This window comes from Tiliqua scincoides, chromosome 3 (assembly GCF_035046505.1).
Source record: "Tiliqua scincoides isolate rTilSci1 chromosome 3, rTilSci1.hap2, whole genome shotgun sequence".
Lineage (NCBI taxonomy): Eukaryota > Metazoa > Chordata > Lepidosauria > Squamata > Scincidae > Tiliqua > Tiliqua scincoides.
This window is the reverse complement of record NC_089823.1, coordinates 13483742-13496772: the sequence shown is the minus strand read 5'-3', so window position 1 is coordinate 13496772 and position 13031 is coordinate 13483742. Positions and strand designations below refer to the sequence as shown.

The 13031-nt window shown below is 44.7% G+C and overlaps 1 protein-coding gene across 1 annotated transcript in view; it reads right to left on the bottom strand.

Annotated features, from left to right (window-relative positions):
* Positions 1–5659: 5659 nt before the first annotated feature.
* The window catches only part of MTNR1B (melatonin receptor 1B), a 49698-nt gene continuing 42326 nt past the window's right edge, over positions 5660–13031 (bottom strand). Inside the window, exon 2 of the mRNA XM_066620764.1 lies at positions 5660–6528. Coding sequence (XP_066476861.1) covers positions 5660–6528 — 869 coding nt within the window. The remainder of the gene's footprint in view (positions 6529–13031) is intronic.

Sequence of the window (13031 nt, the reverse complement as noted above, 5' to 3'; positions counted from 1 at the left end):
CTTCCCCTGTATCCTAATCCCCCTCTCAGCCCACCCGGCATTACACTCAGGGCTTCCTGGATTTGTGCCAGTTAGATATGTGGCACAGGTCCAATTTGCCCCATAGAGATGACTGGGGCTTTTCTCGGGGTAAGGGAAAATAAATCCCCTTACCCCTAGGAGACCTCCAGCTGCCTCCTGAGTGGCATTGGATGCAGTGTGGGCCATGAGGCCCCGCTGGGCCAGTGCAGTTTCGGATTGGGCTGCTAGCCATGTTTTATGTATTCCTACAGGAAGCAATTCTCTAAGTCAGTGGTTCTCAAACTGTTAGTGTAAAGGTTCACCTGTCCCTTTAAAGGGCGGGGGAAGGGGAGAGGTAGGGATGCGATCCCCAGGATCGTGTCCATTTGGGGGGCAAGGGGGGGGTGCTTGTCACTTGCTTTTAGAAGGCAGGGCTGCAGCAGGCTGCAGGAGGTGCAGGGAGCCCTGTGCAGCCCTCCGCAGCACTCCCCAGGGCTTGGAACTTTCCCTGAAAGTGGGTGCAAAGCACTTCCATTTTGCAGGAGGCAGTTTGCACCTGCTTCCAGTGAAAGTTCCAAGCCTTGGGAACCTGCTGCAGTCCTGCCTTCTAAAAGTAAGTGACAAGCACCCCCTCTTAGCAGCTCAACCCTGGGGATCGCGTTGCTGCCCTAGCCCCTCCCCCACAAAGACTTACTGAGGGAGTAAAGCTCCCTCAAAGTTTGAATACCACTGCTCTAAGGTTTCAGGGAGTCCTGCTACCTGAGACTGTAGGGCACCAGGAGGCATGAGTTCATCATTCAGTGCTTTCTGGCAGCTTCTGAACATCATTGGAACATATGAATTGAGCCTAGGAGTTTTGCCAGCACATGAAACTGCAGGATCAATCCTTCCCTCTGGGGCCCTCATGCAGAAACACAAATATTCCATAGAAGAAATACACAATCAGGTCAATCGCTACCGACTAAGGAGGAAAAGCGCTTTGTGATTACAACATATTAGTGACTTCCTTTACAGTGCAATTAAAAATAGCACTTGTGCTGGAGGTTAACACAAGTCCTTTGCAGTTACAAAATATTTATAAAGCAAGATATTTTGAATAATATCCCTCTGCCCCTCCAAAGTAGCTAACAGAATAGCTAAGGAGCTGAATTGGGGCCAATGATGCATTACACAACTTGACATTATTATTTAATTCCTTGCATGCGTGGGAGACCTTGAGGTGCTCTCTGGATGATAGTGGGTATCATCTCAGCTCATGGTAGTGATTACCAACAAGCTTATCTCCCTCTCCCCATATTTGTTGCAAGAAAGAGTTCTACCGAATGAAAACAGTTTTTTTTACAATATACAGTACAAGATTCATAAATATGTACAAGATCCTTTCTATATATAGAGAAAAGTTTCATTAAAATTCTTCCCTTCATGCACTAATTGTAAAAAAATAGAAGCAGGGAAAAGATAGTCCTCGCTTTCTGTACTGAAATAAGTCTTTAAACAATGAAAGTGGGGAAGGGGGAGAGATGCATTTCGACCAAAAGAAAGTTGTTTAGAACATCATGATTTATGACTAGCAAGTCTCTCATCATTATGGCATACAAAACTGCCTTCTGCTACATTTCTTAGTGCCCCACTGGATCAGGTTAAGGGCCTATCTAGTCCAGCTTCCTATATCTCACAGTGTCTCACCAAATGCTTCAGGGAGCACACAAGACAACAAGACACAACCTACATCCTGGTGCCCTCCCCCTGCATCTGGCATACTAACCAGACTTTGAGTCCATTAAGACCAGAATTGTCTATAACAGATGGCCCCAGTGATCCCAGCCATTGAGAATCAAGAATCAAATTGAGAATCTGACCACTTCATCTGCATAGCTCCATCCCAGAATCTATTCCTTGCTCATGTTCAACTCTGACAAAATGTTGGGAGCTAGCTTTTATATAGTCAATTCACCAAAGCACGTGCAGACCTTTGGTTTGGGGGCAAGATGAAGGTCTTTGTTGAATAGTTGACTCTTCTGTTCTTGGCTATGTAATACAGAGGCGACTAAACAGCCACCGGGTAGATGGGACTCGTCAGCCTGGGAAGGCAGCTCATCTGAGAGAAGAAAAACTCTGATCCCAAACCTCCACTGCCTTGTGGCTACATTCAGTTATGGAATAGGCTTCAGGAGTCAACCTCGAGGCAAAATCCGGAGCCGGAGTCCCTGAGGCAGTTCATGGCTGAACACAGTCACGTTCTGGCAACTCCTGCGACGCCGCTGGAACCAACCGTATTGGCCTTTGCCTTTCCATTGGACCATTTCAGCGACGTGGAGAGGGGGGATTTGCTGCATGGGTAACAGCCTATCCTCCATACCTACTTTACCCAGGCTTCGCGCACTGGAGAGGACACTCTGTTCCAGAACCACCATTCAGAGCGTGACACCATAGTCTTCCAAGACTGAAGGATGCCAACAACAATACAGTGGCATACAATCTTCCCCCCTTCATGTGTGGAATGTGTGTGGGGGAGAGGGGGAGGCTGCCCCATAGACATTTGTTAAAAGATGCTTTTCTACCATCAAGGGCAGTCAAATTATCTTAACAAAATTTAATAAAAATCCAAAACAAGACAAGCAAAGAACGTGCCATCATACAAAAATCATACAAATAAAAGAAGCTAGTAAAGAACTCAGCACCCTTTAAACCATATCCAGTAACCAAACTGGGCAGACAAACACAGTGATATCAAAAAGTGATTTTGGTGGAATCAGGCCAGCTTTTGGGCTGATCTTCTCTATGGTCTTTGCCTCTTGTGATGTCACCTCCTGGTTCTGGGAGACTTGTCGGGATTCAGCAGCTCTATTTTGAGGGCAACTGTTCTGTAGTAATGAATTTTAGTAATCGGCTCTGCCGGTGGCGAAAGAGGGACAGACAATCTGTTGCTACGTACATACAGTTGACTTAGAAACAGAGCTTCAGAACCCAGAAGAGTTTTCCAGCAATTTTCAGCTGCTGTGCTCCAAACTCCCATGGTACACCTGTGGACCTTTTGCGGCACACCAAGGTGCAGCAGCACACTAGCTGATAATTGCTGTGCTAGGCTATCTCCATGTGCAACACACAGCCGCTATGTTGTGTGTATCAGAATACGTTGATCATTCATGGCAAACAGAGGCCCTCTGGTTGCATGTGGTAGCCCTCACTTTCCCAGACTGCCCCCCCATGCACATAGAACCACTCACACATGTTGCTATGTGTGGTTGGACATGCTTACTTTGCCTGGTATAGCAGCAGCTCATCCATAAAGGGGTGCCATGGCTGAGAACTGGAAGGTTCGGTCGAACGCCTATGGGACAGCCCTCTACATGTTTGTGCAGGGGGAAGAACTGCACCCGTAGGTGACAAGACTGTGTTGTCTAAACCAATAAGCTGTAAGATTCCAAAATAAGGAACTTGCCCCTTGAGAGAAGAGGGAAGCCTGCCTTAAAGGCTATCTGGTCTTGCAATCCTGTCTACACATGAGAAAAAAAAAAAAAAACACTGATTCCATTGCTATTTTTTCAGCCCCCTGGACTGAGCTACTGACTCAGATGCAGCTCCTAACTTGATGCTATGAGAATAGGATCTCCCAAACTACCAGGTGGTATTTCGGAGTCAGATGCTATCATTTCCCTGGGGTATAATGGGGACTATAGTAGTTCACAGAATTGTTACCGGCCTGAGCTGTCCGTGTTGACAAAGATACACAATATGCATGATCCATGAAAAATAAACACAACAACTTTGCACAGATATGTGACTTAAGAGGAAATAAAATATTTGAAAGAACACCACATTCTTGTCCAAAGCAGCTTTTTTTGAATCCCTGAAGTGGCTTTCCCCCCCCCCCCCTGGAATATTTATATATGAATGTGAAACTTCAGTTCCCTTTGCTTTCCTCTAACATATTAAAATAGCAATATTTTAATTGCAGGTATCAAATTTTTAAACCCTTTGCAACTGAGATACTAATTTCCTTCCAGATGCATAAAAGTCTCCACACAGTTTTTGCAGAACCTTCCTGAGTTTGTGTTTCAAATCATACAAAACATATAACCTCTGTCAAAGACCAGTATAATAGCTTTGCCATAGCAGCAATAATCACCTTATGTATTTACAATTTCTCCACACTGAAAGATGAAGGGGAGGGGTTTTATAAATCTTAGAGCCCAATCCTTAGCCAGATTTCAGCACTGATAGAGCCAAAATACAACCTCGATGTATGGGAACAAACATTCCCATAGCTTGAGGAGGTCTCCATGAATTTCCCCCTCCCAACCCAGAATGCAGTGCATGCCCTGTTGGCACTGCTGAATCAGTGCTGGAATGTTGGATAGGATTGGGCCCCTATGTGCAATCCTATGCATAGCTACTCAGAAGTAAGCCCCACCGAGGTCAGTGGAATTTACTCCGAGTAAGTGTATATAGGATTGTAGTCTTACTAATGAGAGAGACCAAAAGTTCTAGTTTTCCTTCTTTTTAATACAGGGATACATGGGTATATTCTACATGAAAAATGAAAGAGAGTTGAACACATGTGGGCACAGTGGCATTGCTAGAGGGTGCAGGCCATACTGGGTGATGTGCACGGAGGGGGTGACACCACTACCAGCCAAAATTTTTTAAATCTTGGTATTTTCAAATAATACCACCATGTTATATATCCATTGATGTGGAATTTAATGCAAAATGCAATGAAACAAACCATGTTGAAATATATCTATTCTATCAAAAGTTAGAGCCAAAAAACCAGCAGGGCAGGGCGATAGTACATCACCAGGCTCAAAGCCCGGGACATGGGAGGTGGTCCAGCATAGAGGTGATTCACTGGCCTCCCTCACCAGGTGGCCCAAACCCTAGTGATGCCACTGTGTGGGTATGATCCAGGCATAGTTGTGTAGCACTCGTATAGCACAATTTTTATTTACTCAGAAGTTCCACTGTGTTTAGTGGGGCTTACTCCCAAGAAAGTATGCACAGAGCTGCAGCCTAAATCCTATTGATTGGAAACATGTGTTGTTCATGACTTGTCAGAAGATAAGCTTCCCCATAATATCAATGAGGATGATTGTTCAAAGTTGGCATGTAACCACACACTATGTCTAGGAAGCCAATTGTGTCCTGTGCCCCTTTTGCCAATCCTGTGCCTCTTTTGCATTTCTTAGCTTGTCTAGAAAGGGCCAGAGCTCAACTGAAGGAGGTTTCATTCATCTCCACACCCACATTTAAGAGAACAATGTTGTTGCATGCCATCACCCACGCCAGTTCCTCAAAAGTCAAGACAATTTTATGACTTCCTGAGTGCCATTAATTTGTATAAATGTGAAGGACGGAATGGTTGGACGGACCCATGTGCACATCCAAAGTTCAAGTTGGCTTTCAAAAATAAAGCAAGTTTGTTTCCTTAAACCTGTCCTCATGAATCCCAAAGCCAATTTCATATTGGGACCCAGTTATTACAACGTAAACAGGGATGTGCAGTGTGCAGAAGTCAGTGATTCCAGTCACCACAGCACGTTGTTCAAATGGAAAACACAAACACACACACAAAAGATAAGCAAGAACGAGGAGTGCAACCTTAAAAACGACATCATCACAAAATGGCACCCTTTCTGCATTCACCGCCATAGATTATTTACATGGTTTCTGTCTTGATTTGGTCGTTATTATTTAAAGCAGGGGAGGGCTTGCTTTTCGGACCCTCAGTCCCCCCTTTGGATGTGTCCTGAAAGAGAAGCCTCGGGGTCCACAGTGACATCAGGATTCGTTTATATTCCTTCCGAAAATTTTGGTTCAGAAGTCCATAGATTATTGCGTTAAGGCAACTGTTGAAGTAGGCCATGAAGTAGCTCACGACAAACAGCCACTCTGGAACTTTGGGTGCAATTTCTGAAGGGTTCGCGGCCACAGCGAGTCCAATGATGTTCAGGGGTGCCCAGCAAAAGGCAAAGATCACAAAGACGACAAACATGGTGAGAAAGTTTCTAAAGTCGCTTGGCTTCAGTCTGGGCTTGACTTCTGACTTGACTCTTCTCCTCACCTGAATCACCAGGATCCAGATCCGAAGGTAGCAGAAACTCACAATGGTGATGGGTACAATGAAATGGATCACCACCACAGCGATGGTGTAATAGGAGCTCGTGGTCTGAGTGAATGTGCATGAGTAGATGCGCGGGTCGTATTTGAGAGAGCCGATAAAGAAATTTGGCACAGTTGCGACCACGGTCAGTACCCAGATCAGACAGACATACAGCATGGTGTTCCAAAAGCTGTACACTTTGTCGTACGCAAAGCTGTGGCATATGTAGCAGTATCTGTTTATTGCGATGGCGGTGATGTTGAAGATGGAGCCGATGACACTGAGCCCCATCACAAAGCCGCTGACTTTACAGTGCATGTCCCCCAAGGTCCAGCCATTGTGAAAAATGGCTATGAGCACTAAGGGATAAGTGTACAAGGCCACCACTATGTCTGCCAGTGCGAGGTTAACCACAAACGCATTACCTGGGAGAGAAAGAAAAGAGAGAGAGAAAGAGAAAGAGAGAGAGAGAAATCAATCATTGACATTAAATTCACTGAAAACAGATACCTTCACATGTCAATTAGTGAGGAGATATGCAGTCTGAGAACTGTATGCGCCCCATAAACAAAAAAAAAAAGTTTGTGACCTCTGCTCATTTATCTGAAGCATTTCTGTGCTTCTGCTTCAGTGCTTGAGGCAGCTTCCAAAGCGCTGGTTTATTTATTGTTAAAGATTTATACCCCACTTTTCTTTTGTAACTCAATGCAGTTCACAACATAAAGATACACTAAAACAGCGACACACACTGAAAAAAATGACAGCAACTCATACAAACTATCAGCACACAGTCCACAATCTGAGAGAGCAAGCTTTAACTAAAATATGTGACTTTAGCCCTTGTTGAGACTGTGGAAGGGAGGGGTCCATGGGAAGGAAGGGGGCCACTAGAGAGAAGGCCATCTCACATGTCCCCACAAGCTACAGCTCAGAAGGTGGTGAGACGCTTAAGAGAGCCTCCCCAGAAGATCTCCAAGGGGGGACTGGAATAGGCTCAAGTGAGACAAGGTAGTCCATTAGGTAATATGGTCCCAAATCATTTGGGTTTTTAAAGGTAATAACCAGCAACATGAATCACACCTGCAAAGCAGACTGGCAGCTGGAAAAAAGGCAAGACATGATCGTAATATTTAACACTGTTAAAACTCTCATGGTCACGTTCTGTACTTTTTTCAACCAGCTGCCATTTTTTTCGCCAGCATTCACAGTGTGGGGGCAGAATTCATAATCCTTGCTCAGTTTGGCTCCAGGATAATGCCATGCCACCATGAAGTCAGTTATGGTGGCAACCACCAGGCCTCAAATCACTGGGGAGTGCTATAGCACAGGCTGTCAAGCCAATGACCAAAATCACAATTGGAATGAGGGTAAAACTGAAATGGTGGTAGTGCTATCACTGGGGGGGATGCGGAGGGTGCGGGGCTGTACTGGGTGATGCACATGGGGGGGTGACACCACGACTGGCCAAAATTTGTAAAATCTTGGTATTTTCAAATAATACCATCACTTTATATATTGATGCGTAATTTCATGCAGAATGCAATGAAACAAACCATGTTGAAATCTATTCTATCAGAAGTTATAGCCAAAAAACCAGAGAGTGGGGCAATGGTGCATCACCACACCCACTGCCTGGGGCATTGCCCTGTGCACTGCATGGGAGGAGGTCCATCCTGGGGGGGGTGACACATGGCCCCCTGCACTGGGTGACGCAAACCCTTGGGATGCCACTGAACGGTGCAGATAATTTCAGAAGGGGAAGAGGTTTTAAACAATCCTAAATGGCTTACTAGGGAGGTAGCAGCCACCGTTGCTCTCGGCAGTCCACATTTTCTTTTCTCACAATGCTCTGGAGGCAACACTGTACCATGGCATTCTGGGAAAGTAAAAATGGCAGATGCCATAAAAAGTCAGCAACTGTTACCCTGCACATGCCTGATCTTGTCTGATTTCGGAAGCTAAGCAGGGTCAGGCCTGGTTAGTACTTGAATGGGAGACCGCCTGGGAATACAAGGCTGTAGGCTTGTACCATAGTCTTTCGAGACTGAAGGTTGCCAACCATAAAAAGTCAGAGAACATGGAAACCATGTTTTCCTGCCACCTCTCAGTACAACGCTGCATCTGGGTCATTCTGGGAAAAGAACACGGTAGCTTTCAGGAATGACCACCATGAGAACCTCCAGCGTAGCCACTGTGTGTGGATAGAGTCATTTTTCTTTGCTGCCTACCCTACACACAAGGCGGTTGCAAAGACAGACCTCTAACTCCAACTCTGTTTCAAAGAGCAGTGCCTACCTAATAAAGGAGCCGCAAGGATGAATCATTTGCCTTTTCAGACTAGCTATACAATAACTGACCGACAGGACTTTATTTTCTTTGAGTGATGTGTCTACTTTCAAAAGCAGCTACTCCCGCCTCTGTAGCAATTTAAAGGGGAAAAGAAAAGCGTCCCACCTCCACCATCTCCCATCTAAATGCTGCCAAGAATGTCGAGAAACCAAAGCTATATGAATACAAAGAAAAGCACCGAAAGCCTAGAAGTCTCCAGATTTCTTGAAATGCAATTTATTATTATTTTTTTTCTGGCAAAGCAATTGAAACTCTTTGTCTATCTCTAAATGGTGCTCCTTTCTTCACTCGGCTCTATATGTATTCAGTATTTCTTTCTTTAAAAACAGCAGGTTCCCAGAATTGATATTTGAAATGGAGCGCATTTCTCACAGAAACATCTCATTCATCAACTTTGTGAGAAGAATACCAAAAGAAACCTTGCTTTGGAGTACTTCTCAGAAGAAAGTGACTCATGTTAGGTTGGAAAGAACGCCGAAAAGTTTCACAGGATTCTCGGTTTGCTTGACTAAAATGCATAGAAAGTCCATAATGTAGAAAAGGGGTGCCCAAACCCCGGCCCGGGGGCCACTTGCGGCCCTCGGGGGTTCCCAATCCAGCCTCTAATGCCTCCCAATCCAGTCTCCAATGAGTCTCTGGCCCTCTGGATACTTGCTGGAGCCTGTGCTGGCCCGACACAACTGCTCTCAGCATGAGGACAGTTGTTCAACCTCTCACCTGAACTGTGGGACGAGGGCTTCCTCCACTACTTGCTGTTTCACGTCTGTGGTGCAGCAGTGGCAGCGAAGGAAAGGCTGGCCTTGCTTTGTGCAAGGCCTTTTACAGGCCTTGAGCTACTGCAAGACCTTCATTCATTCATATAAGTTTCATTTTTAATAAATTCATTTATGTAAATTTATTTACATTTTGAATGTAAATTAATTTTGCCCCCTGGCCCCCGACACTGTCAGAGAGATGATATGGCCCTCCTGCCAAAATGTTTGGACACCCCTGATGTAGAAGGACGGGCCGGAATCACATCACAGACAAGATTAGAAACTGCAAGGGGTCCAGACTCCAGCAGCAAATCATTGGTTCAGGCAGGGGTGTCAAACAGAAGGCGCACGGCTGGATCCAGCCCATGGAGGCTCACCATGATGTCGCCTCTAATTTGGCCAAAGTTTGAAGACTTCTGATGCTGTTCTAGTGTCTTGCGAGACTTTGGAACCCAATATCTCAAGGAATCTTGTGAGATCTTGGAAGACCAAAGTTGGCGACTGCCAGATTGTAGCAGAGAAACCAGGCATAAAAAGGAGGGAAGAGAGAGGAAAAGGGGTGGAACGGGAAGGAGGAGGAGAAGGAGCGGAGACACCCTGAGAGAGACATTTGGAAAAGAGAGGGGGGAGGTCATGCTCACTTCTCTTCAGTTTCAAGCCCCAGTAAATCTAGTCTTAATTAGTATATACAGTCAGTTCTCTATATGCACAAAGGGCAGAATTGCTACCTTCTCTCGTTATCTGCACCTCTGTTTTCTTTAACCGCTATGTAGAGACCTCCGGGAGACTGCAAGGGTTTGAATGGCACCTGTGACCAGCGTGGACCTATTTAAAATGATTGGCAGATGCTTCTGCTAGTCATTTTACAGGGGTCTGTGCTGGTTGTGGGTTCTATTCTGAAGGTCCCTGCAGCCTCTGAAAGGTTTGCAGCATTCAGAGATATTTTGGCACTTCCTGACGCATGCTGCTGGCTTCCTGAGGGTCTCTGCTGGATTCTTCTGATGGCAGGGAAGGTACACCTTCACTCCCCCCAATTTACTCCTTGTACGTAACCCCTTTGATCCCAGTGGATCTATGGTTTGTTAGAACATAAGAACATCAAAACCTAACCCTAGCAGATAATGAGAACTGACTGTATTCCCTCTTTGCGGTTTTTTAAAAAATTCATATGCGATATTACTTGCTGACATAGTAAATTGTAGATTATGCAAAGCCAGCCCCAGTGGGAAAGTCACAAGTCTTATCGTCAGTGGATGCAAAACAAAATATATGGAGAAAATGAATTGCTGGGAACAACAGCTTCTGACCAGCCAAATACATTAACAACATCCATTTGCATTAATGTAGAATTACAGCTACAGTTGTCAGCCCACCAACACTCAGAGATGCAAATACTGAGGCTAAACTCTATAGTTGCATATTATAGGCACACAGTACACAACCAATGCTCACTGATGCGCATGGTTCAGTGCAGTTACTTTATCTCCTGCCTCTTAGGGCATCTTACAATTCATCAAGCATACGCAAATATATACAGTGCCTGGAAAAGACCTTTTTGGCAGACTTGCCCAGAACTTCCCGCATGTCTGCTTAATCTGGTTAATCTAGATTTTATTTTCATTTGTATTTCTCCCTGCTGGTTTTGACAGTGTGGTATTTTTTTCCTACTCTGTGATCTTATTTTATTGTTGACTTACTTATATTTTTATCTTTTTCTAGGGTCTTGTAAGTAGGGCTTTGTGAACTCCCCCTCCCCCGAGAAATCTCCCTTGTTTTATATCTGTTCATTGGATTTCCTTCTCAGATGCTTCTCCTTGAGAGGACCCTGCAATGTGCTTCAAATGGCATTTTTCTGATATGTTGGTACCAACTCTAGTGGAGAGCTTCCTAGTAGTATGGCAATACCTAAACCTTTGAATAAATACAGTATATACAGTTCCCCGATGCTCTTTTTATTTGTTTTTATTCCACTGTGTGCAGGGAACGCACATGTGTACACATATACATGGTGCTGGGTTCCTGCCAGGAGACCATGATCCTGGAGCAGCCATGGCTGATGCAGCTTGCATCGACAGTGGATGATGGGGGGGGGCATGGGGCTGCCAGATTCAGGTTACGTATCACCCCAAGTCCTGCTGCCGCTACCTCTCTCCAGCCCACTGCAGATGCAAGCTGCCATTATCTCTTTCCGCTCGCTCAAGTGGGAAGCAGATGGTCTGCTTCCTTATCATGCTCCATCATGTGATTTTCCCAAAGCCGGAAGTTCAAGACTTCCAGGACAACAAAAATGAAGGAGTTCCCTCATTCGTGCAGTCCTTTTAAATAAAACTGGACATCCCGAACTTCCTGATTTGCAAACGTTGTGCAATGGAGCATGGATGTTCCTATCAGTACATCCTAGCAGAGGCAGAAGTGGTAGACCTGCAGTGTTGGGCAGCATCCCTTGTTGCACTGCCCTGTAGGCCAATGACATGATGCTACCTGCATAACTCATAGCAAGAGGTTTCAGATCTATAGGCCAAGGGAAGCTAAGCAGGGTCAGGCCTGGTTAGTATTTGGATGGGAGACCGCCTGGGAATACTGGGTGCTGTAGGCTTATACCATAGTCTTTCGAGACTGAAGGTTGCCAACCATCTGCTCTTGATTTATCAGAGTAATAAAAGTGGTGTTCAAAACAGGCAGTGTCGTACTCTCATTGCCCTCCGATAAGGTGCCCTCTGGGTGTCTCAGAGCCCAGAATCTTGAAAGCAGAACATAAAGATACACAACTGCACTCACTCTACTCAACGAACCTACAACAAATTTCATGACACAATCTGGTGGCACTTTGATTCCACACTGTTCTTGATTCGGCAGTTACCAGATTCACCAATTTCTCCCATACTGTTTTCCACATTTGCAAAATTCTCCTAACTTATTGCAGCAAGAAGGACATTCCCATTCCCCCATTATTAAAAAAACTTTTAAGTTTCCTGCACAGATAGCGCTGCTCCGTTACTGTCTCCCAAGATGATCTCACTCAGCATTAATAAAGGTGATTATAATGACTCTTTGTTGCCACCTTGTGTTGCAGTTAAAACGAGACGGAATCATAAATCGTACTGAACCATAAGGGTTAAAAATAAACTTTACAAGGTGGTTTTTAAAATGGGAAACTGAACAATTGTTGTAACCTTGAAAAGTGCCAATACATTTCCCCCCAGCAATCTCAGACATTTCCTACATTTCTAGAAAAGCCATGTCTTATGTTATGCTTATTAGTATTGGAAATATTTGCAACAAAAAAGAAGTCCACAAACAGGTTTACATAATTAATAAATAAATAAATAAATAAATAAATAAATAAATGTGCTTTTCGCATGTGTTTTTAGAGCAGGAGTACAAAACCAGTCCCCCAATCCATCTGCCCTGCAATGAAAATCACATTCATTGAAGCATTGTGTGCATCTTCCAGAGTTTTTCTTGGCACTACTTAATTCAGTGACAGTAGCCATCTTTTCTGTGGCAGACAGAACTAGGAAGCGGTGAGAAGGCCCTACCCCTGTAATGTTCACATAGCCAGAGAGAGAATGAATGGGGGTAACTCCAGTGGTGTCACTATGGTTTTTGTCAGCTGGTACAGGAGGCCAGCACACCACCACCATGATGGACATCTCATACACTGGGTGGGGCAATGCCTCCGGTGGTGGGCATGGTGATGTACCATCGTGTTGCCCTCTGCTGGTTTTTTGGCAATAACTTTTGATAGAATAGAGATATTTAAATGTGATTTGGTGCATTCTGCATGAAGTCACACATCAAATAATATATAACATACAAAGATT